Genomic DNA, 25,686 nt, shown 5'->3' with positions numbered 1-25,686 from the left:
CCGATTAAGATGTGTTGACTTGGGGTCGATTTCATCAGTAGGGAGGTCGCAGTTCATTTGTCTTTTTCTTGACAGACCTTCAGGTGGTGTAGTGGCGCTGTGGCAGAAGGCCACCGCTGACGCTGACCTCTGCGAGTCACACAATTAGTTCCCCTTTGACCCCTAAGTCCCGTAATCAAACCCCGAGCATGGACCGACATGCTTCTGCATTCCCAGAAGCACTTTACATACAACCCCCTGTGTGTGTCTGTGTGTGTGTGTGCGCGTGCGTGCTTGCGTGTGCTTTTACAGTGTGACTCAGTCTGAAGAGATGTAATTGGGGCCTTTCATGAGTTTAACAATAGAAACAATGTGGAACTTGGCATAAAATTTAACAATCTTAGTTTAATTTGCCTGCATTGCATCAGCGCCCTATTTCCTCATCAGCCACGTGTAAATACATAAAAGACCCATTTCTCCACAGCCGGCCTACACACTTCGCTCTGTGACTGTTCTCATTAAAGTGCTCTTAACCGTCTTAACTGTTCCGTTCTCATGCTCTTAAACACGATCAAAGAACATCAGTCAGCACCGATGTAGTTAGACTCACTCACACAAACACCGTCAGCTGCATATATAAATTCCGTCGCACGCCGGAGCTTCTTTTTCTTGTCACTTGTTTTCACTTTGTTTGACGGGTTCCGTCCTCGCGCCCAGTTCGGCTGCAGATCTTCCTCGTGCTTCCGTTCCTCTCAGGATGACACTTTTCTCCACCGCGGCAAAACCTTCGCAAAAGCTCGGCTGAGTTCTGACATTTCACGTCGGCGCTCCAGTTCTACGCCGTGTATCCGTCAGGGACTTTCTTCCTGTCGCCGACGCGAAAGAAAAGAAAGCCTCAACAAAGCCGGCAGGAGCTCCAAGGATATCTCTTTATTTCGTTGTGTGAAATGACAGCAGCAGCAGCCTCGCCTGCTGCTCCCGACTTCAGAATACAGACAGTTTTGAAACTTGCTTTCTTTTCCTGTTTGCATCACAAGACATTATCATTTCTACATATAAATTCTCTTCATCCACCTGATTTTTACCTGAAATTCCATTAATGGACTTGAGCAAAACGATGCGAATCGATCACTGACAATATCACCCCCCCCCGACCCCCACCACCCCCACCGCCACCACGTCCCCCTTTCACGGTCAAGGCTGAGTTCTATATCAAATTTGAGAGGAGAGAGAACAGCAAGTGTGTAGTGTGACAAAGACGTGCGTGGTTTGCCGTGGCGTCAGAACGACTGCAAATGTAAAATGATTCCGATCTCCAGTCTTAATTGGTGGTTGGCAGTGCAGTTTAGAGAATGCAAACAGGATAAACATAGTGTCCACTTAACATCAGCATGTTTACACAGGCCTTGTTCCAATGCAAGTGTGGCACGTTAGCCTTTAGGGGCTACTTATGCAAAGTCGACAGTGTGTTTGTTGTGTAGCGCAGCATGATTTCAAATTAAAACGTAAGGAAATAAAAATTTCTGTAAATAAACAGAACAGCAAGAATCTGTAATGCATGGACACGTGAATGATAATCAGGAAAAAAAAAACCAAACCGAACCAATGTTCATTTACATGACAAGTGAAACAATTTTCTGCCGTCTCGTTGGAGGCCAAAGGACCAATTTCAGAACGCCATTGTTCCTACAAGACAGTGGCTAAATGTGCATGTGAAAATATTTTGATAAGCCAAGCATTTTTTTTTCTCCCTTTTCGGAGCGAGTGAATGAAAATCCTCCAGACTTTCTAAGTGGATTAGCACGCAGCGCTCTGCACAGGGGGACAGTTCAGGCATTCCCTTATCTCAGCGATGTTCCTCCGAATCTGTCTAGACATCTCCATTAATGAGAAAAAGAGACAAAAGGACAATCATGGTTAGCGCTCTTCTGTCTCCCCCCAGCCCCCATTATATCCCAAACCAGCTGTCAGTAAGAAAAACCAAAAAAACCAAAACAAACAACCGTTCCCCATTAACGCGCGTCTGAGCAGCCAAGGCTGATGTTCAAAATTCTATTATTAGTGAATGTCGTATTGTCTGAGAAGTCAGTGGCTCGGTAATGACGTCTTTTATGATAAAGTGGAGCCCCACCCCCCAAACTCCTGCCTGTCTCACCTAGACGAGGCAGCCCCAGTTTGCGACTGCATTGTTCTGCCCGAACGCATCGTCTTTTCTTTTTGCCGCACAAAAGCCCGTCACTCTCGGCGATAATGTGACGACAACCGGGGCGGAGTGGGAGACGCTCAGCTTTGGCTCGGCTCGGCTCGGCTCACCTTGGCCGAGGATGAATTGCCTGCTTGCTGCAGAGGAGAGACGGGCCACTCGCCCTTTCGCTCGACACGTCGTCCCCCTGCTTTGTGATGATAATAAACCAACCTGTTGCTGACATATCCGTGCAGGCGCATTCCCTGATAAGGGAAAATTGAGATATAGGCCGAGCGAAAAGGAGGGCAGCGCTCCACAATCGCCGCTTGCAGAGTCATTATGGGATTTTGCCTAGCAGACCCGGTAGGGTCGGAGCAGAGCGGAAGGCAGAGCCACGTTCCCGAGTGCTGAGGAGAATTTCAATATTCATCCGCACGGCAGCTTGCCAGCTCGATTATCACGCCACACATTCACACCAGAAAGCGCTGTGAATAGTTGTTTCAGGAGCTATATGGTGCCGCGAAAAATGTTACTCGAGTATGTTAGAAAAAATTTGCAAATGTTGAATGAAGCTAAGAAAGGTCAGTTTGCCAGTTTGTTCATTCCTGATGCAAACCACGTCTTGGCATTTAAACGTTGATCTAAAAATGATGACTGCTCATCAAGCCGTTGACGTGCGGACTTAGATTTTATACACTGACGGATGTGAAAGACGCTGAAGGAGTAGCCACGTTTGATTACGGCTACGCAAGGATGAGCGATTCCGATCTTTGGTTGTGTTTTTCTTTTAGTGCGTGTTTGTTTTTCTTGGCATAATTAACAAATGGCATGCACCCGTCACGGTTTGCCGTTGGCGTGACTAAGGATGGCGCCCCCTTGAGATTTTCCTCCCTCGAGCTTTAGCCTTAGTTCGGGTCAATCCGTCTCTCCTGGTGTGACGTTTTGAGTCCGAAGAGAAGCAGGTGGCTGTGATCACTGCGATCAGGCTGAATGGGGTCTGGAAAGTGAAGATGTGGCTTTGGGCTGTTGGAAGGAACCATTGTATCAGAATCAGAGTGCTCTGGAGTGGGCCCTTGGACCGAAATAGAGCTCTCGACGAGCTCCAGCAGCTGGTTGGAAACAGCCCGCACTGTTTCAGGGCCCACTCTGCGCTTTAACGAGGACGCTGACATTGAAATTTCCACCCCAGAAATGTGGTTTGAGTTTATAAACGAACGCGTTTATACCCACGCTCAGCAAAACACTCGCAAACGTGACAAAATTCCCAGAGTTTCCCCATTACCATCACTGGCATTTGACATTTTAATTTTCAACTATCTGCCCTTAGTTTGCCTTCCACTACCAGTCCTGGTTTGGGGAAAAGAGAAAACCCAAGAGAATATCAGGGCCACAGTGCTGTCTGCTCTCATTAGAGTCGCTCAATTGTTGGTGCTTGCAAAAAACATAATCGCAAAAAAACATTCCTGCTGCTGGCTTCGCTGCAGATGTGGGAAAAAAGACGGCGGGGGTGGGGGTAGTGTGAGGGGGTCTGAGACAGCAGCGAGAAACTTTATTTGTCATTCTGCCGAGGGAACCTTGGGCGGATTTTATTCAAATATTTCCATCGCTCCCTTATCGGGCTGAGGTAACGACCCTTAACCGCCAGATGTCTTGGCAGCCTGGTCGCTCCTCCGCTACTGCTGCTGCTGCTGCTGCTGCTGCTACAGCACAAAGTTAGCCGGAGCGATTTAAACCTTGACAGAGCCTCTGTGGGGGCCCCATGGAGAGGAGACAGAGATGTCGGGGAGCGTAGAAGGGACGAGCGAGGCCTGTCCGAGCCGTCTGAAAGGGCCTTGTTTTCTCCCCGTGCGTGGGCGAACAGGAAAAGGTAATTAACTAGCCAAGTGGCGAAAGGCTGGATTGATGGATGGCTGTTGTGTGGAGAGACAGCCACACAAGGGGAGAAACGCATGCATGTGCACGCCCACGCGCACACATTGCATCCATTTATCCCACCAAACAAAACCCCTTTGCTTTGCTGAACCTTTTATTGTAATTACGCGTTCATATCAACGCGCACGCGTCCTCTCATTGTGTCCCCGGCGAGACGAGCTCAGAGCGGCTCCGTGATAAATGGCCCCACCATATGCGGCGGTGACATGTTATTATGTGAAGTCATTAATGGCTGCAGTGGGGTTTGGCGCGTTGCGTCTGCCGACTCTGTCTATGTTTAACCTGAGGGTCGACTCTGGCCTCTTTACTCTTGATGGACGGTGACATCTGTGGATCTGCCGGATGACAGAGGAGGCGGCAAGGCTGCCACTGCGCTGAGCAGCAACAAGTCACCTAATTTACTCGGGTTTGTTTAGTCTGTGAGGATTAACCGTTGTTCGTCGGTATTGCTAGTTTTTGTATCATGGTGAGAAACAACAGGAAAGAAAGCTTGGTCATGCTCTGATGAAGGCCGTCATGGCCAAATGAATTGGTGCGACAAGAGACCAGTCCTCAAGATTTGTCTGTGCTAGCTTCTTGCTTACGAAAAGAAAAAGCTTCTCTGACAGTTTCAAAGGAATGGCCACATGGGAGTGGAGGTAAGTTGGTGACTGCAGGTACCGTCACGCCCATCGTCCTTTGAAAAGAAACAATCCTTTTGCAAGTTTGCAGAGCTTCGGACGATCAACTCAGTTTTCAAGTTTTGACAGGTTGAAACATTTTGATGTCCCTGTGTCAGGAAAATTATAATGATAAAAAGAAAAAACCCAACCTGCCATCCTATTTTTATAACATATTGCAATATCAGTTTATCGTTTGCTTAAAGTTTAACTGCAATAAGCCTTACCAATACCATGGACTTGATCCTGAGGTCGTACTGTTGATCACCGTCACAGCCATGTGCTGGACAGGGCGAGTCCTGCAGGCCTTCGAACGTGTCACCAAAGGGCGAAGCCTGTTAGCACCTTCTTCTGTCGTCACTCCGGTGTCTGTCAGGGAGGAAAGGAGGTCTAAGTGTCGCTGGGCTGCGGCTGCCACACTGGCATCTGTCCTCTGCAAGCTCCACACGAGCCAACGCTTGCGGCGACGGGATCCGGCTGCTCTTTTTTTTTTTTTTTTTTTTTTTTTTTTAGGAGTGACGCACATCTGCGGGCGTGCCTCTCCAAAGGAGGTAAATCGTCTGTTTGCATGATCTTCATTCAAACGGGTGGGGCGGGGGGTGGGTTTGCTGATTCTGATGCTGCTCCGTCGACTAAAAGTAAGCAGATTGTCTGGCAGATAGTGGCAGAATTCGCTTATCTACATGCTTGGAGAGGAAACCAGCGGGACGCAGCGTGACAATTTCTTTCCACTTTCGGAAAGTTGACTTATTTTTTTCCTGACTTTGGAGCGCGTTAAATCACAGGAGCGTTGGAGGGGAACAGGAGGGAGCAATACATCAGGCCGTGACGAGCAGGAGCAGAATCGATTTTACTGCCACGTCTGTCGCCAAGGCTTTAACTAAGATAATGGGAGCCTTAATGTGGCCCCACTTAGACAAAAAAAAAAAAGAATCCACATTTCCCATTTGGAATGCCAGCGAGGCGGCAGAGATATTTCATCGTTATTTGATGGAATCTCATTGCGTCCCAATATAAAAACCCCCAAAGAGTGACGGATAAATGAGCCACGCGGACGTTTTCTTTTCTCTTTTTTTTTCCCAACGCGGCCGCGGAGGATGAATGAATCCATTAGTGTGTTTTCTGCCTGAAGACGGCGCAACGGGGTAATGACAGTGCGCCTGTGTTGCTGCAGTTACTGTTGCTTTTGTTTTGGTGGGCGGGAGGGGGGTGAGGGGTGAAGTCTTATTACAGGTACGTTTAAACTTGTCGTGTCGGCGTAACGGGAGACAAACATCTGTTTGATGTGGATTTTGGCGAGCCGTCCCGCTTTGTGTTCCACTTTTCCCACAGAGCTAAGTGGCACGCTCGTGTGACATCCTGAGTCATTGTCTCCTCTGCCTCCGAGCAGGCGGCGGTTAAATTTAATGGCCCGTGCGCTCGCCCCCCTACCACCACCCCTCCGATCATGCCTGCCGCAGTAAAAGCTCCGAGCTGATATCTAATCGGAGTACACTGGCCTCCGATCCTTTGGGGCATGCGGGGAAAGCGGTTCGGGGGGGGAGTCCAGCTCTGTAGCTAGTAGCAAGGAGGAAGATTACGCCACTGGATGTGTTGCTTTTATCCTGGGAATGTAATCTGCCTTAATGCCCCCCCACCCCCCCCCGCCCCCCACCAACCCCCCGCTCACCCGGGGGCCTGGCCGGCAGCTGTGCTCGTTTCTCTCCGGCTGCTGTCACGGTGAGTCCCGGCTACCTGTGGGAAACTACTTCTGCCGGAAGCTCTCGTACGCTGCCCTTCCCAACCCCCCCGCCCCCACCGGGCTCCTGCAGGTTTATTGGGTGCCCCCGCCACCCCCCCAAACTCCCCCGGTGGGACTCTCTGAGACGACGTGTGGTCAGGGTCAACACCGTCTCCGGCCGAGAGCAAACACAGAGACGTTGGCGTCCTTCAGGGGAAGCAGAGGAAGGGGAGAGTGAGGTTTGGCAACCGCTGTGTGGTCCCAGTTTAAGAAAATGCAGCCACAGGAAGTACTTAAGGGTTGTGATGTGTAAACACGGCCAGTGCTGGTGAGAATGAAGTTCTGGTGGTGGTGGTGGTGGTTGGAGTGGGGCGGGGGAGGGCGGAATGACTCACGTTGAGTAATGTTTTAACGCGAGCGGGAGAATGAAAATGGGGGAACTTGGGAGGGGAAGGAAGGAAAAGTGAGAAGGACCGAGCGGCCCGAACCCGCCGTGTGCTCTCGGCCGATAAAAACTCTGTTTCTGTGCGGCTTCAGTGGATGTGGCGTATTGACGGGAAAACAAACTCCACTTTGAGATCGATTCGGGGCATTACGAGCCGACGTTTGATGTGAGGAAGCAAATCTCAGCTGCAGATTGTTGGCAGCCGAGCAACAGATTTTTCTTTTCTTTCTTCCTCGATATTTAAATATGAGCCGACAGGCCGCGGGCTCCGGAAACTTCTCTCTTTGTTTTGTTCGCGTTGATAGGATTTTTGCTCCATTTCTCTCCTGCCGTCTTGGGTCACGGAGCGCTTTCATGTCTGCGAAATGTCTTTTTTGGGCTCAACTGAAGTAGAAAAGAAAAAAGCGTTTCCCAGAGTATCTTGCTGTCAGCGACGCCTGCCTGGAAAGTCTCGGCTGCATTAGGGGGGAGTCATGCATTTCAAATCAGGGCATCTCCGCCCTGATTTGAGATTTAAGTCAGTCTGCTCTGCTACGTCTGGGCCCCGGCACGAATGTGAAAATGGGTTGCAGGTGGCTGTTACACATTGTCTGATTAGAGAAAAGGTAGGGAGAGAGAGGACAGAAGGCAAATGAGGAGTGAGGTGAGGCAAAAATGAAAAAAATCCCATCCTATTTGGCGATTTGCCCGGTTCTGTTGGCATCTCAGCCGAGGCAGGGGAGAGAAATCATGCAAATCTTTCCCAGTGTGTCCCCTCGTCCATAAGTAGTTATGGCTGAGCTTGTTTCCATCAGCCTGTGGGCACAGTCTGTCGGTGACGACGCTCTCCATCACGCCGGGGAGACAGTCAGTTAGCCGGGTGGCTCTGCGCTGCCGCTGTTGCTGGCCTGGTTTTCATCATGGTTAGTGCGAGGGACAGAAACAAACATTAGTCTCTGACGGCTGAGGAGGAGGAAGAGGAGGATGAGGAGGGTCTCATTCCTCCTGCAGGCTGGCAGGCAGGCAGGCAGGGCCTTTCTATCCTCGGCGCGCCTGGCAGGCCCTCCTTTCCATAATAAGGCCACAGCATCTGACTGCATTTGTCCCCAGAGTTTAATAAAGATCGCCACTGACAGGCAGTAAACCAACACGGCCGCCCACAGGCCTGCAGGACCCCCCATCCTCACGCGTTGCACTCTCAGCTCAGACCTCGGGTTCGCCGGCCACGCCCCTCCGCCAACAGGGAACGCTTTGAACAGCGGGATGGTGTTGATTCTGTGCGGAAGCGCTGCTACTCTGCACACCCACCTGCGCTTGTCAGTAATCGATCTCGCAGGCTGATAACGAAAACAATGCGGCTTCAGAGGCAGCGGTTGCGCAGCATGCTACGCGTCACGCTTTCATCTCCACCCCAAATAGACAATTCTAGCACCTAGTAGTAGAACACATACAGGTAAACTCCTAAAATTGGCCTAATCTGCTTATTGTCAGGCCTAAAACTCGATTTAACACTTTGTTTACAGCTTCTCCACCAAAATATGTTTTATTTTAGCTTCCTGCTAAAAGGGAAGAAGCTAAAAGTCAAAACACCTATCCTTCCGTGGATGTAATATCCAACCACTCTTGACTTCCCCAACTCTTACATCCAACATCAAGATTGGATTCCTTGCCCTTTGCCTCCCGTCACGGCCACATCACTCTCCTCAACATCCCCAACATCATCATCTTCCTCATCATCGGCGCCATCAGCCCCGCGAGCCGCGTGGCCGTGACCCTTTATTCACTCTGCCGGGCATAAAGCTTACAGCGACAGCTTTACAGGAGAAGTGCCGCTCCCTAACCTCCAAAATCCTCGCTGAATAGCAGATGGGCTCAGCTTTGTGTGTCTTTTTATTAGGTCCCCTAAATCAACACCTAACAATGGATGCAGAGAGAGAGAGAGAGAGAGAGAGAGAGAGAGAGAGAGAGAGAGAGAGAGAGAGAGAGAGAGAGAGAGAGAGAGAGAGAGAGAGAGAGAGAGAGAGAGAGAGAGAGAGAGAGAGAGAGAGAGAGGGAAATTGATTTCTTCCATCTACCCAGTGCCCTGAGGTGGGTAAAGGGGTGGTCGCGGGGTAAAGGGTGAAGGGGTGATGGAAAGGCGGAGTTGACTGGTTATGACTTTGCTTCAATTTCCTGTCCGGGAGGCGTGTGCGTGAAACGAGGAGCCGGGGTGGAGTTCTTCCATAGGTCGTTCAAATTTCACTCCAATTTGTCATAGACTGTTTCATCTTTTTCCAGCCGGATCCGGCCGTGAAATTTCGCCCCCGCTCGAGCGCAACAGTGGCGATCGTTCACGTGTCGGATCCAGCTGCGTTGTATGTGGTATTTCTTTCTTTTTTTAAAAAAAAAATGCGCTACGATACCATCATATTCATATCATAAGCAGCTTTCCTTTAAGTCCTTCCCTCGACGGGATTTTCACTCGATACGGCGCTGCGGCTGATCTCCCATTAGCCACGCGTCTGCCCGCCGGACCCTCTCGTTCCCCAACAGAGATTTATGGGATTTTCTACATCCTGAGCGTGTTTCTTCAGCGGCGTTCGCATCCTGCCCGCGCTTGCCCACGCGTGAAGTAAGTAGCCAATATTGTGAATTATTAACCAGGGCCAGCTCGTTAATATGGGGTCAGGCCTCGCCGCTGACAGGACTTCAAAGGTGTCATATTTGACCCATTTTCTTGGCTTTCCGTCACCAGGGAAGAAAAGCATATTTAGCCATCTGTTAACAGCTTCCTGCAGGAGAACACCACTAAAACAGATTTGTTGTGTGTGGAAGGGGACAAAAACAAGGTGTCGTTAACCAAGGAGTGGGTATTGGTGCTCTTTTGTGATGATTTTCCAAGACTACGACTATAAATTTGGTCTTGTACTTCAGCGCTTTTTGTTTTTAATGTACCTTTGCATGGGTAATGTGTTGCGTTGCACTCTCTGTCCTGTTCTGAGAAATGGGGAAATGCACAGATGGTGGAAAAAAAAAATCCTTTTTTCAAGGCCTATTCAAGGCGACAATGACAAGAAAGTAGAGCTCTGCCACCAGTAGCAGGATTTAGTGTCCCTCAGCAGGCCCCTGTGGTCTCAAGCTCTTTTGGCTGCGCTGTATTAAGTATCAGTGCATTAGTGCGCCGCATTGTTGTCCTTCCTCGGCCTCACTCCTACTGATCACCTCTGAGGTTCTGCGGAGCAAAGGCACCATAAACATTTATGTAGGGGCTGTGGGCTCATGCTCAGTCCTCGGCTCCAGCGGGCAGCGGCGTCAGGCCCCTTTATGCCTCTTAGGAGACCGTGTGAGCTCTCCGGCCTCGCGTTGCGTGTTTACCCACCACAAAAACAAAGAGAAAGTTGTGTTCCAACCTCGCCCAGGATCTCAATAGTTAATTAAGGACTTGAATTGTGAACTAATTGCCCAGCATGGCCCCCAGCTTCCCGTGGAGGGCTTTTATTTTCACATTTGGTGGCTTATCATATGTTTCCATGCTGGGACACTTATCGTATGTAAATGCTTGGCTACGGGGCACGAGAGGCCCCCACTCAGCTGTTGTCGTCATTTGTCCTTCCTGCTTAGCACAGGCGGACACCCCAGGGAGTCTTCTCGGAGACAAAGTGAAAGGACAGAAAACTGCTGGACATCCCCCCCTCTGTTCTAAATCTTGAAAAAATAAATAGGAGGCATATTTCAATAGCTTTTTTTTTTTTTTTTTTTAACTATTTTTTCCTGTTATTTTCTCTTCAGCCGGATCTTCAGCTAATCCTGCTGAGCCTCATTTCAGAATTGGCTACTTACGTTTATTTTTGCTTGTTTGTTCTCGACTCGGCACCGGCGGGCTCCGAGAAACCGAGAAGCTGCTGGTTCGCTGAACCTGATCGAGTGCAGGCATGGCATCTTAGTCTTCAAAGACAAACGGATCGTAAAAAGAGGAAGTGTAGGAGTAAAGATTAAATATCCCAGAGGCGCTGTCGGGGGCCCCCCCACCAGGGGGCCAGGAAAAAAATGTGATCACCGTACAACACAACCTCTTGTCCAGTGTGTGAAATTTGGCCTGGTTTATGATTTTTATACTTGCAAAAGCTCAAGATACTGCCACTAAATACATAAATAAAAGTGTATACTTGCAGTACAATGAAAGTAATTCGGTTTTCCTACCCATACAACGGTTCTTTCAAGGTTTGGTATCAAATAAACCAATGAAGAAGAAGGTGGACAAGGTATCCAGGTTTGTGTGCAATGGCCACTGTAGCTCGCTGGCAAGCTCGGGAGAGCCCTGCAATCTAAAATGTAGCCACTGGATGTCGCTGTTTCTTCTCTAAATATTACACACTTAACCTTTAAAAGAGTGTGAAATTATGCAAAGCTTTGTGCTGTCGGACTTAAAGCCTCTTGTCTTGTCTCCTCACTCTGCAGGATCCAGGATATGCAGCCTTCCTCTTCGAGCAGCTCCAAACACCAGCGAGCCACGAGGCCGGCGGCAGCGGTTGCCAGGTGTGCTCCACGCCGCTCCACCAACTGAGGCAGGAGGCCCTGCGGGCGCTACACGCTCCCGTCCTCTCCTTTGGCCCCGACATGGCGGCACCGCCCACCGCCACCGCCGCTGCCACCACCTCCTTCCTGCCGAAGCCAGTTAGATTCGCTGGGTCTTCCTCCAGCGTCCGGGTGAAGCAATTCTCCAAAGGCCAACCGCCCGCCGGCTCGGCGCTGCCCCTGGTGGAGCGGAGCAGGGCCCCGGGCTGGTTGCAGAGCCCCCAGGTCTCTTCCGTGCCCAAGGCGAGCGTCCAGGTGACGGTGGCGGGAGGTCAGATGGGCGGATCCCTCGGCACCGTTACCATCCAGGCGCAGCAGTACCTGGAGGGCGTGTGGAGCATCTCCAGGGTAAACAACTTCCTGCCGCCACCCAAAGTGGTACGTCTTTTTGCTAAGTGTCGCTAAGGCTTCAACTCGAAACTCTAGCTCGTCCATCTTTCAAACCTTCTGTGTTTTCCATTAGTCTCGAAAATTCAGTGGCTTGATACTGATTTTTAATTCATCTGTCAGCTCATTTTAGGGACAAAGTCACTCTATTACTCTGGGTTGCCAACAATAGCTGCTCCTACGGGTTAGCATGGATGCTGCTTCATCAGAAATGGATAGAATTTTCACATTCAGAGAACATAAAAATGGTGTAACAACCTTGATTAATCAACTCCAGTTAGGTTGACACACTTTGTGTCCTTTCCGCCTTTCAGCTGCGTGCTTTCTACAGGCGACAGCCGATGAACCAGAATGATTTAAAAAAAAAACAAAACAACAACATTCCATCTAGAGCGTTGGGTTGCTTCTCGGGTTGAATGTTACACAAATGTTACGTTTCAGGCCTTCCGACGAGATGGAACCCCGCAGAGGACCTGTGAGTCTGAACTCAGCAGGAGTCCTGACCCCTCATTCCTCAGTAGTCATGGAGCCTGACTGATTTGAGGTCAGGGTTCATCGCAACACTAATCTGCTGACCTCGTCCTCAAGGGCATTTGAGACGGCCACCCCACGGCCCGTCCATAACTCTTCTCCCACGTCTTGGGTCTCCTGAGGAGTTTGGCCTTTGCGTTTAAACACGCCGTCATTTGTTTTAAGGTTTTTTTTTTGTTGGTTCAATCCCGACATCGTGTCGGAAGTGAGTCTCAAAGGTCTTATCTGATGGCCCTCTTCCTGCCCTGACAGGGACATCTGCTCTCAAACGTCATTCACAAATCACTGTGACATTCTTTGCCGCGCACGGACCGAACAGCTTGCGCTAACAATCAAATAATCCTCGCGCAGTTTAGCGTTTTACCCATAAAGTGTGCGACTGTATCTCGTATCTCCTCTAAACCGCGTCGATAAGCGCGGGCTGTCGGCACGTCTCGGGAGCACGTCCTTCTTCTCTGCTCGACGGTTAAAGACAGATTTTCGCTCCCCGCCTTTAATGTCAACAAGTGTCCTTGGACGTGGTTTACGGGGAGCCATCAAAGGCTTTTAACGGCATGCACACAATATAGGGGCAAATCAAATAGTCTGGCTCCCCTCTATTCTCCCTCCATGTGGCTAAAGGCAATTAGCTGCCTGGGGAGCTGGGATGAGGCTCTTCTAAGGCTTGGTCAGGGAGAGAGAGAGAGAGTGAGTGAGGTCCCTCTGGACATAAAGTCTTTTTTTCATTAATTTAAAACAGATTCTAATGATTGATAACATGCCATACTCACTCTTAAGGACTGGGGAGCAGATTCAGTGTTCTCTCTCCTTTCTGCATGAAAAAAATCATGCAGATTGGACAAAAAATAGGTGTGTGTGTTGTGCGCGTGTGTGTACGTGAGTTAACCAGTCAGCCTGGGGTGCTCCCACGCACACAGCCCATTATCGGGCACCTTGAATCTCCCTTTTGGGAAAAATCTCTGGTTAACATCCGGAATTCTGTTTGTGCGTGTTGGAAGTGAACAGACCTGACTGTGTCTTCTGGCTCCAATTTACAGTGAATGAATCATGCAAATACCACAAAAATCTTCCAGTTTCTTTCTCTCCCCACCCCCGACTGGTCCACAAACTGATGCAAAGACACAAAATCACAAGATTTGCGTCGGTGTTGTGGAGAAGAGCCTCAAACCATGAAGAAAACTGTCTTGCAAACAGTGTCATGCTAACATTCAAATTAAAAGATCTGGTTTGTTGGAATCTTAATTTCTTCCTTGGCTCCATAAACAGCCACATGTGCGCTAATCTACAAAGGCCCAGCGGTCTCAACCCGTGAGTGTTTCCGTTATCGCTTGGGCTGCCGCGCTTTGCTCCGCTGCCACCGAATGTGAAGCCGATGCAGATGATCTTGGCCGCTGCCTGTTTGGTGCAGCTGGGTTTGTGTGGCAGTCAGCCACGAGGGACAAAGATGCTAAGTGAAAAAGAAGGGAAGCTAACAGCCTTTTGTATGAAAAAAACCCAATTGGGTTTTTATATGATGTCAGAGGATGAGCACTTTTTTTCTCATCCAGTTGGACTGTGGACTGTGTCAGACGTCACCTCGGCTGGTTTCTGCCGGCTAAACTGACAAGCAGAGCACCACAGACAGTTTAACACCAGGCCTTTGTCGCCTGAGCAGCATCGACTCTTGGCCGCCCTGCTCACAGGTCACTGGGGAGCCTGGCGGGGACAGAGATGGACTGCTGATGGGGTCCTCACCTGCAATGCGCCCTTCAAACTTCCCCTGGAAGCTCTTCCAATCCTCTTTGTCCCTGCTTTAATTCCCTTGCTTCCTCCCTGCAACGCTCCGCTCTCTCACACCTCGCCTTTTCTTCTTCACGGTGGCAAGTCAAGTCAAGTCAAGGCGAAGGGATCGAGCGAGGGCCACGGGTTCAAGGGTGGAAGGCCGGCTCATTACGGACTCTCGTGGCAAACGGCCGAGCACGGCTGTGACTGACACGGCCTAATTACCTGACCAGGGGATAGATTGTATTTTTCCAGCCAGAATCATGGCCCGGGCAGATCCAAGGCTGCTGGCTGCAGCTTGGCTGAAGAGTGCAAGTCTCCGCTGTTCATACAAATGGGAGTCTCTGTGTGTGTCCCATGTGCACAAGTTCATAATTCTTGCATTTTGAACCCACATCCCACTCACACCCAGCTGCCCTTGAATGTGGATGAATTTGCAGCCAGCTCGATTTTTAGATTATTTTTTTTCTAAAAGGACTCCAATCAGTGAAATTCCATGCGCTTCCTGCACGGCTGCGTGTGAAGTGGCCCGGCCCTGTGTGCCAGAGTGTAATGGCTCTTCCTCTCTGGCATGTACGGGAGGGGGCGTTGAGATCTGCTAACCTGCTACTGGCACCAGTATGCTGCAAGGCCCTCAGCTTTTGCAGAATCTCGCGTGGCGATCAGCGTTCCGTCGCCAATTTTCTTCACAGTCTTTCTCCCGAGCCGTAACGTCAGACGGCGCCATCTCGATTTCTGGCTGCAGCTCACGCGATGGCGCCCCCCGAGAGCGAAGCCGGGCTTTGGGAAAAGAGGCTGAACGGCAAAAAGAGGAGGAGCGGTGCACATAGCGGTGCTCACCAAGCTGCTTTCATATAGCGGCTTGGTGAGCGGCGGATGCGAAGTGAACAGTTGCGACGCTCTGCAGGAGGAAGGAAAAAAAAGAACCCCTCTACTCCCATGCAAATGCCACAATGTAAATACGTCCGCTCACGGTGATGTATGGCACTCACATGTCGGGCTCGACGTATAAATAGAGCAGCTGCTATTTGTTGCTGACAAATGGCAGATAATGGAGAGGGGCCTAGCACTTGGCAAAAGCAATGTAAAGGATGTTATTTTAGCAGCTAAACATGAATCTGGGGCAAACATTAAGGAGGTAAATATGTTTCGGGGGAGTGGGGGTGGGGACTGGCCAGTTTTGATTCAAGGTCGTTCCGGATTACACGATGCACATGCGTCGGCGTTCTGAATGCTTCCGAGAAACCGTTGGGCTTTTTATTTGTTTCATTTCCGTTGCTCGAGAGCCACAGAGCTGCTCTTTGTCTCCCGCCGATGATTGTTGTCCTGCAGGATAAACCGGCGGCTCCGGCGAGGATTAGGCTTTTGTCAGCGCGGCGACTCCAGCTGAAGAGAAGACTTCAGAGTTGGCTTTGGCCAGCGTAATTAGCTCCATTCAACGCTCCGAAATCCCGGCTCAACTTTTATGCTCCGTGTCAGCGTAGCTAATTTAATTTCAGCTTCAGCCTTAAAACTCCTGTGATGCCAAATTCACCCTAGCCATGTTTTCCACCGCAAACATTGTTGCCAGTCTTGTGATGAACTCCCCAGAAATGAGGAAAGTAAATTAGGGATGTAACTAACCATTATTTTTTTTGTAGACGAATCTATCGATTCTTTTTTTTTTATTAATCGATTAGTCACGACTAACTTCTTTATTTTCACCACCTATTTTGGACTTCTGTTTAACCTAACTTGCTTAAATCTTCACACCCGTATTATACTGTTGTACTCATGAAATATTAATTCATGATTTAAAGGTTATATGCAAGGATTATCACAATTAAATACCTTAAACAGATTTCTTATAATTTAAATATTGAATTAACATGCCCTCAATAACACAGGTGATAACGTAACAATTCAGTATAAAGTTGTAATCGATTGCGACTTTCCACATTTATTTATTATTATTATTATTATTATTATGATTATTTTTTAGAAAGTTTGTGTTAAGTCACGCAGTTCTGGGCAACCAAGGTTTAAAAATGTACACGTGACTTTTAAATAACGTGTTTTCAGGATGTATACTGCATATGAATCTATAGATATGTAAACGGTGTCTAACATACTCTGTCCACAACAATTTTTCGTATATGTGCACTTAAGTTTTACCAATAAATCGTTACAATGTTTTACAGTACCGAGATTCATTTGTCACAAATCCTGCTGGTGTCTTCCCCCTCTTCTAAATCATACTTTTTTGCAAACACAGAGACATATTCCACTTCAGAAGATGAAGTGAAAAGTGCTTAACAGGGTCAGACTCTGCACGCACTGCGTCATCCCGGACAGCAAAGCTCTGCAGTCAGCCGTGGGAACCAGAAGGGAGAACCTTTTGGCTGGAGAAGAGTTTTCAATTGGAGTCCGTCTCCTGTGTCTTGGCTATCTGAAAGTACAGCCGTCATCAGAATGGAAATGTTCCTCTTGTGCCCTTTTATAAATTGAGGTACATGAAGGTGTAACTGAGCAGTTCTAGTTTCAGAGAGATAAAGAACACAAATGTGCATTTTTCTTTCATTCTACTTCAAAAGGCCCTTTATTTATCAACCTGACATGATCAGTTATCCCCCTAAAACTTTGTGACTTCATAAACGGCTTTTCCAAAAAAACAAAAGAAGCAAACAACTTTTCCTAATTCCTTGACCTTCACAACGCTGCTTAATACTGAGGCGCTTTTTCATTTGACCCAAAAACCAAATCCAGAACCTTTGTTGCTCAACTTTACTGGAAACCTCCTCCTCCATGTCACGTGCCCACCCAGTTGCTGATGAGTGAAGTGCCACATTAGCCCCGGTGGTAGAGATACTATCACAAGCAGTCATTAGCTTGTAATGAAATGCGGGTTATCGCCTAATGACAGTTGACTTTAGCCAGCGCGACCTCGAGAGCGTCGCCAGAATCGATGGACGCTAACCATTGCTGGCTGCAGCATCTGCGGGCGTGGCGGGACTAATGGAGTGGAGGGAAAGCTGAGCGACGCCAGTGAACCACCTCTGCACGGAACAGATGCCGCCTTATTCAACTGAATTGAATCTGAAGCCTTTACTGTCATTGTTCTGTTCAGCACAACGAAATTCATAGTGCAAGTTCTTTGGTACTTAAAAAATAAAAATAAAAAGTTTTTTTTTTAAATGCCACAGTTCAAAATGCAGGATTGGTGGCAGGTTAGTCTTTATTTAAAGTAGTTATAGCATGTGGAAAAAAGACTCACTGTGAGTCTGGAGGTTCTGCCAGAGGTCCATCAAATCCGGTTCAAACAGATGATGACCGGGGTGTGTGATGTTTTTTGCTCTTGAGAGGAGTCTCATCACTGCTTCTACATGCCAACAGGGTTCGATGGGAGAGGCAGACAGGGAGGGTTCGGCCTCGGAGGCTGCGGCCAACGCCGTGACCGCTGTCGCTCTCAGCACCGCCACCGCCACCACCACCACCACCATGACGCCCTGCCGGCTGAGGAGCTCCAGCCAAGCAGGGCTCCCGGCAACCAGCGCGTCCTCCTCCCCGCCCTCGTCCACCGCAGGCTCGTTCTTCTTCAGGTAAGCTAAGCTTCTCCTCCTCCACCTTCTCCACCTCCCCCTCCTCTCCTGCCCCCCTGTCACATCGAGCCGCGGTCGAGTGTGTCCAAAGGTGGGGAGATTAGATCGCGCCGCGATGGTGTTAAATGAGGTGTTTAGTGTTTGTGTGAGCCTGCATATGCACATTACACACCCACATACACACACACACACACACACACACACACACAAAAACACACACCTGCTTGCACTCGGGCTGTCGTGTGTGCAAAGAAGAGAGACGTGCACGGACTCGCTCTACTCTGGAGGTGTGTGTGTGTGTGTGTGTGTGTGTGTGTGTGTGTGTGTGTGTGTGTGTGTGTGTGTGTGTGTGTGTGTGTGTGTGTGTACAGTCATGGTCCATGGTGTTCCGTGCGGGACGCCCGTTCCGCGGAGACGTTGTTGTTGTTGCCACAGTTGAATTGCGGCGTGGCCTCGGGAGACGCACCATCACTGCACCAGTGAACCAGTGACAGGCACCAGTGGCCATGAATGGGCAGCAAAATTACATAATTTGACATGAAGAGTGAGCGTCTCACGAAGAGGCTTATTAGGTTGAAAGCGGTACTTGTCTCGAGGTATTCAGTGTTTGTTTTTTGTTTTTTTTAATGTAATAGCTATCAACGAGGTTTTCTAATCCACGTAACCATTCAGGAGTTTCAGGGACGGAAAGAATTTCACCCCTCGATAATGTGATGCTGGTATTGCACAGAACCAAAACACATCGGACCTCCTTGGAGGTCATGTGACACCATCCTGATGATGCTGTGATTGGTGATAACACATACAGATACAGATTGTTATGTGTTCATTCATACCGGTAACGTTGCACGCAAACGGAATTCTTTCCCTCTGCAAACTTCCAAAATGGTCGCATGGCTTCACAGCCTCCATCAACACAGCGGCGACGAGCGAAGGGGCAAATTTTCATCTTCCAAAGCCTTTGAGAAGCTCGGGCCCCGTCGAGGCTCTTTCAGCGCCGCTTGGCTCCGGCGGTTGCCGTTTCCCCGGAGAGCGGTCCGCCCTCTCCAGGCGGCCGTCGAAGGCCCGCTGCCGCCGTGCGCTGTGTTGTCAGTGATGGATTCCCTGGCAGGCCGGCCAGAGCTCCCGAGGAGTGCTATGGCGTGCAGAATGCCGGCGGTGAGGCGGGGGGGAAGGGAGAGGGAAGCCTTTAAGGATGATGCATAGGACCATTGAAGCTCCGCACCGCAGGAGGTGAAGGGACTTGCAGAGTGTGACAGGAAGTCCACGGGGGATCTGTGCGCCTCGGCTTTTTCCTCCCAATGGCCCCCAAAATGGAAGTTTGCCCTGCCAGCTCTTTGCAAGTGTATCAGCGGGGACCAGGAGGCCTCTCCTCCGGCCCACCAGGGGCATTCCAGAAACCTGCGCCGAATGCGCAACTTCCTTGTCACAGAAGCAGGAGCCGTGCGTGGCCTCCTCTTCCAGACGGGGTCAATTCCTGACGCTGATATATTCAGGGGTTTTTTTTCACGTGTTTTCTTTGGAGCCGAGCTCAAAAAGAGAAGCGGCGCGAGCCGGTGGAGGTGGAGGGGGAAAAAAAAGAGGGAGGTGGACTTGTTATTTCCCCTCGTGGGTCAGAAAGGGTGGAGGTGGAAGCGCAGCGAAGGGTCCCACCTTTGATTTCGTCGGCCGGCGATGATCCGCTGCCAGGAATGCGATGTTTTGCTTGGCCGCGAGCAGCACGGCAGATTTAAACGCGGCCACGTTCTGCAGATGCTGAAAAAAGGGGGCGCTGGAGATGCGCCGCGCTTGATTTTGACGCGCACGCCCTTTTCCTCTGCAGCTGCTGCTGCGGCAGGAACATCACCATCATCATCATTTTCCCCTTGTTTCCTTTGAATTGTCTCCCGCCGCATCGCCGCTGATTGAAACGTAAGTCTCTGCTCTGCGAGTTTTGAGGGAATTAAATCAATCAACAGATTTACTTGTTTTCTCTCTGCCTCCTCTGTGCTCTTGAATCTAAAAAAAAAAAAAGTAAGTGGGCGTCCTTCATGTTTCAGCCGTGATTGAAAACTCCTATCTGATTAGTATTCCTTTTTTGTTCTCAGAAGATACAATTAGCGGGATGCATGTGTAAATCCTGCGAGGCCCCGGGACGCTGGAGCAGAATAAGCAAACAGCGCTTTTCTACCCCAGCGGAGTGAGAGAGGCTCCTTAGACACTTGTCTGACATTCACTTGCACTGTTCTGCACCGAGATGAAATTTTAATTAGAACGCAATTAGTTCGAGTCTCGCTGCCCCGGCCAGTCTGCCAGCCGGAGAAAGGAAGAGAACAAAAGTGATTCATTCATTTTTCATTGGCGGAATAAGTCAACCGTTCAACTGGTCGAAAAAAAAGGCGTTTAATTTGTTTCATTTAAGATGTCCACCCAGTGGAAAAATCATTTTAGGATCCGTGTTGATGTGTTAACTGCAAAGAGCGGCGCTGAGGGTCACGTGGTGGACTCCAGGAGACGCTCACATGTCGCCTCAGAATGAAGATCTGTGGCCCCCTGAATCACTTAAAACACTGAGCCTGGTGTTGCCATGAGCTGGTTAAATATCAATGTGCCAGGATCAGGAATTTGTAATTCTTCTGCTGCATTTGCATACAATGCAGGGGGTAGACGGAAAAACAGATTTCAAATTGTGAAGCCAGCAAATCGATTGAGTTGTTTTTACTTAAGCTTTTGCAGACAGAGTCACTTCACTGCTCCCTCTGACAAGGGGGAAAACAAACGTATACACAAATAAAAACGTATTTTCAGTTTGATGACTTGACGCTTTTAAGGCTGTCATCATCTTCAGATTTGAAAACTGTTTGTGTTTTCTAAACACGAACAGTGTTCTTCTAAACTATTCTAAACTATTCATTGCCATTGGTTTTGCTTTGACGTTGCCTTTGCCAGTTGCCAGAAGGTTTTTCTTTTCCCACCCCTCTCCCTGTCCCTGAATCCTGCACCTGAATGCAGCGTTCGAGGCTACCAGACTGTGTATGTAGATAAAAAAAAAGGCTTTTTCTCTGTGTCTGCTGATGCTCCTGGGAGATTTCTCTCTCTATAGGAGCTCAGCTTTGAATATACTGTAATCCAAGCAGCATTTCTCCCCCCCCCCAGCCGAGTGTTTACCAAGCCTTTCTTCCTGCCACCGCTCACCTGAAACAAAGACGAGCTCGGGAGCAGCGATGACTGACCGTAGTGGGAAGAGTCAGGGGGTCAAACTCTGACGGGAGGGTGTGTGTGCATATCATTAGGCGTGTGTGTGTGTGTGTGTGTGTGAGTGGGTTTGGGGGTGGGGGGTGGGGTGGCGTAATGGATTTAGAGCCACGTGTTTAGCTGACTCGCACGTTAAGCGCTGATTGCCTTGTGACAGAGCATATGATTAGTGTATTGACACAGCGCTGTGTAATGAAACCAGGCGGGTCCCCACAGCAGGGGGGGTTGGTGTGGGAGGGGGAGGAGCGGGGGGGCGGGGGAGGTTTGGACGGCCGCCGCTCGACCGTCGCCTCGCAGATGCTTCCACCCATCCCTCCGTTCCATTAGCACCTGCTGATTGTGGCGGTCGGTGTGTTTAATAGCCGACGGGGCCCGAGGGATTTTCCTCTAGGCGCTGGCAGGAGTCGGGCTGCTCAGATTTTTTCATTCCGGCTCCCTGTTTCATCAGCTTAAGACAATTTTCAGTTTTTCGGCCAGTCCCAGGTGACAGGAGGCCTCACACCTAAGCGCACTCGCGAGAGGGTTTATTTTATTTACTGCAAACACACGACGTGGAGCGTGATGCACGTTTTGTGCGCACTTTGTGCAAAATGAGCGACTGAAATGGCAGATTTTGGGCAAAAGGAAGAGGTGATGCATAAATGTGGACGTGGAAAGAAATTTGCTCAATAAGCTGTGATGTTGTTAAGATTAAACGACTGCCGGTCGGAACAGAGAGGACAAATATGTGTGAAACGTGACTAAATATCTTCCCAAATATCCACTTTGCCAGGTTTTCGAATGTTTCATTTCCTGCTTTGTACCCTTTACATTCATCGTCCTGCTTCAGCTGCTTGCTGGAAATCGGCACCTTTTTTTTTTTTTTTTTTTTACGTTGACTTTATTTTGAGCCAGGTTAGTGAAAGATTGAGGAGCGTTCAGAGGTGGCACACAGGCTGATGGGCGTGGATGGGGGTTGGGACTGGACAGCTGTTTGCAGGAATGCGTCCCTTGAGGAGCGTCGGGAGGAAGCGATTTTTATGGCCGTCCATCGCCGCCCCGCAGCTGCTGCCCAGGTGAGTGTTTGTGCCGTAATGACGGTGATTGTGCGGAAGGAATCCTCCTTGTAATTGTGCTGGCAGGGCCGTTCAGCCTCTGGTTTTTTCTCCCCACCGACACGCACGAGACCTTGCCTTTTGTGCTCGCTCGCTCTGCGATTCATCCCCGTCGGGCGGTTTCGAGTAACCATAGAAACAAATCATTAGCTTGTGGGAATAAAATGTGACTGATTTTGAAAGTCCAGATTAGGGATGCAAATTATCGATTCATTCGTTAATCGTTAGCTGATTGACCTTATCGAACGATTTCTTGATAATCTGCAATTTTTACTGAGAACCTAAATTTCACAATGAAAAATGTGTAAGGATCACATTATTTAACCCTTAAATAATGTTGGGGTACCAATGTGACCCATTTTTACATAAGGGGCCAGAAAAAACACCTTAAACATTTATCCTCTGACTTTAACTTGACTTCTAATGGGTCACACTTCAACTTTTTTTTTTAAAGTAACTTGTTCTAGGTATACACCACGCCATTTAACAAAAAAAAACAAAAAACGGGAAGTCGCAACTGATTTGACTTGATTTGGCGTGAGCGGGGTGAACTGTGGGCTGCAAATCGCAATTCGTGCACCCGCTCCAAGCGACCTGGCGGGCCTGTTGGATGACCCTGATGTCCAACCGTTCAGCCTGGTCTTTTATATATAGAGGAGCTTGAATCCATGCGCCCGCTTATCCTCTGCTGGGACAAAGGGCGGCCGGTGCCGAGGTAAACACGGCCAGCCTGGATTCCGTCGCAGTGAAAGGCTTTCAGCTGACAGAGCAGGACGGCCGGGGTTGGCCGGCCTGTGATTGACAGCTGGGATCTCTTGTCACTGGGCTAATGGGCAGGACAGATTACGCAGAGGGGGCAGAGGGGGTCCGCTGAGTGCAGCTGCACGCAGGCCCACACGGCAGGGGGATAAAGACGCAGAGCCGAGCCGAGCAGAGTGCTAGGAGTGCTCTGGAGTGAGGACATGCATGTTGTCGCTCAGAAGACCGGCTCAGGCTGATGCGCCGCCGCAACGACGGGACACCCTCGGGGGAGAATGTCGGATTTGGCAACATGGGAGTCAAGTAAGACAAGAAAATGACTCACTGGGAGTTCAGATGCTTCAGCTGTGTGTGTGTGTGTGTGTTGACGGCGTATACCTGCAGCCAGGGGTTTTCATCAGAGGGGCCTTGTCAGTTGGACATTCTTCCGTCTCTTTTTCCCGAGCTCTCCCACTCCGCGGAATGTTCGGTTTTTGCGCGGTGCAAAGTTGGACTGTCTGCTCCCACGGAGGTGAGAGGCTAATGGCTTTTGTTGTCGAACCTCGGCGAGATGGATTCCTCCGCCGGAGCGGAATGTGTGAGCGGAATGTATAGCGGGAAAAACAGAAAACACCAGGGCGGCGGGACGCCGGCTCCATTTTGAGAGCAGCAGCCACAGTGGTGCTGAATGCTAACGCCGCCGCCGCAGCTGCTGCTTCCTCTGGCGCTTGACGAATGAGAATTGATTCATATCAATCTGTTGAATGTGAGCAACGCACGCCCCCGGCCTGCGAGTAGCTCGTCAGAAGTGCGGAGTGGGTGGGAGCCGGGATGGTTGAGCTGCTCTGAGGTATTCTCTGTGTTTACCGTTGGATAAAAAACAGCAGCTGGTAATATACTGGAATGACGAGGCTGATGGGACTGATGGGTGTGTGGCGCCGGCTGAGGCCGCCACACGGCCAGCGCAAAACCCAGGTGTGAATCTGTCGAGGCCCCCAGCGTCTGGCACGTGCAGGTGGTGGTGTTGATGGAGATCCAGCCTGGCCTCAAAGCCTCGGGGTTCCAACACGCAAGAGACACCCTTGACAACCTCCCCCAAAACACCCCCACCTCCACCTCCCCAACCCGCCAGGGCCACTTCTGCAGCAGCCGCTTGGATCTTGCCTAGCTATAGTTCCTGCTGCCTTTTTTTCCTGCTGCGTTTCTGGAGAATTGCATCGGAAAAAACTGATTTCTGCAAAGAAAAAAAAAATTGAAAATTTTGACGCTCATAGAAGGTTGTTGTTGATGTAACATAAAGAAAGTTTACAAATTAATACTTGACTTGACAATTAGAATGTGACTTCACAGATTCTGAAGACTCCAGTCTCCATGTTGAGCTCCTATTTTGTTGTGTCAAACACTTACATCACCAATATCTGCTCAGGCTCACTGCAAGAACTTGATTTTGCATGTTGCTCTTGACATAATCAGCGTTTCCATTGTGCGTCTGTGTGTTTTTTTTATTAGTTCCCTCACTGCGGTTTCTCTTCCCATGTGTGAGTGTCGTGCCTTGACTGGGGATATGATAACACGGTGTGATAGTGCATGATGGGCAGCGCCGAGTCTCTTGCGCCTGTCGTCATGAATGGCATACTGCCGCCGCGATAAGGAAAGTGTTTGTCAGGCCCTTGTGTGAGGGATAACTCTGCACCCCAACCCCCCACCACCACCGCCAAATAAATCCCTGAGTCAGGAAGTCTGTCTGGCCCACTCATGTAGCCCGCAGGGGGGCCTGCGGAGGCGGTGGAGGGAGGGAGGCAGTGAGGGAGGGGGGCGGCCGGCAAACAAAGAGCCGGAGCGCTGACTCAAACCCGCGGGCTCTCCCTGGGTCCGCGGCTAGTGAGCCCTGCGGGGGAGAAAAAACAGGGGAAGCGCCCTCCTCCCTCTCCTCCTCTCCTCTTCCCCCTCCGCCCGACAGATTCCTTTCACACGTTGAGAAATGAGAGGATGTGGAGCGCGCAGCCCGCTCCTGTCGGCTCGTCACTCAGCACAGGGCCGCCTTTGTCTCCCGGCGTGTTGGTGAGGACGATAAGAAATGCCAGGTCGCGGAGGCACCTGATCTGAAACGTGGGCCGCAGAGGTCGCGCTCTCTGCCTCAAGACATTTTACGCTTGGGCGTGTTCCCAAGCGAGGTAGCAGCTCCCCCTCTGGGCGCCGCGGGAAGTGCGTTCGTGGTCAGTTGCGGCGCTTGACTCTGCTGAAAAGGTCCAGCATGTAAAATTTGGCTTGATTTATAAAATCGGTCAAAGCTAAACATACTGCCCATAGATACATTAATACAAGTGTATACAATAAAAGGGATTTGGTTTTCCTACCTTTAGAATATACATACAGCAAGGGTCTCCTGGTTCGCTGCCATCTGGCACTGCCATTTTTACATTTTTACATTAACGCCTCGCGCCCACCGTGGGTCATCAGGGAACTCATGCAAATGAGGCCTTGATCTTTGCCGTTACGCCGCTCCACTTGTTGTCGAGACGGCGCAACGTGGGGGTAGAAAGAGCGATTTGTGCGGCGTGGAGGTATGCACAGAGGAGTTTCATGAGCCCATTGTGTGCAGACTGAGACTGAGGCCTTGGCTCCCATGAGTTGCATTTTTTTTGCGTACAATCCAGAGAGAGACGGCCGGGGCTCCCAGAAGGGACTCCACTGGGCCAGCGCTACTCTAGCGTTCTTTCAACAGTGCAAGAGTGAATACCTTGGGGGAAGAATACATTTATGTGCAGAGCTTTGCTGTGAGTTTGAATTTGTGACCAAACTACCAACAGCTGGTAATCTATTGGTGGCGTTTCGATTTCCCTGAACTTCAGCTTCACTTTTGAAACCAACACAACATCTCAAGTCAATAGGAATGTTTTGTTTTTTTGT

The 25,686-nt window shown here is 49.8% G+C and overlaps 1 protein-coding gene across 5 annotated transcripts in view; it reads left to right on the top strand.

Annotated features, from left to right (window-relative positions):
* Positions 1–25,686, top strand: part of kif26ab (kinesin family member 26Ab) — a 70,133-nt gene that overhangs the window by 18,087 nt on the left and 26,360 nt on the right. For 3 of the 5 annotated variants that reach the window (XM_076018139.1, XM_076018138.1, XM_076018141.1), the window contains exons 3-4: positions 11,337–11,831; positions 17,505–17,710. In XM_076018139.1, the coding sequence (XP_075874254.1) occupies positions 11,337–11,831; positions 17,505–17,710 (701 nt within the window). Of the gene's footprint in view, positions 1–11,336; positions 11,832–17,504; positions 17,711–22,962; positions 23,101–25,686 lie in introns of those variants that run through there. The other 2 variants (XM_076018140.1, XM_076018142.1) reach the window with 2 other exon arrangements.

The sequence above is a fragment of the Nelusetta ayraudi genome, unplaced genomic scaffold (assembly GCF_046127955.1).
Source record: "Nelusetta ayraudi isolate G7.1 ecotype Tasmania unplaced genomic scaffold, CSIRO-AGI_Nayr_v1 ptg000007l, whole genome shotgun sequence".
Taxonomy (NCBI): Eukaryota; Metazoa; Chordata; class Actinopteri; order Tetraodontiformes; family Monacanthidae; genus Nelusetta; species Nelusetta ayraudi.
The sequence above is the reverse complement of the archived record's forward strand: the minus strand, read 5'-3'. Positions and strand labels throughout refer to the sequence as shown.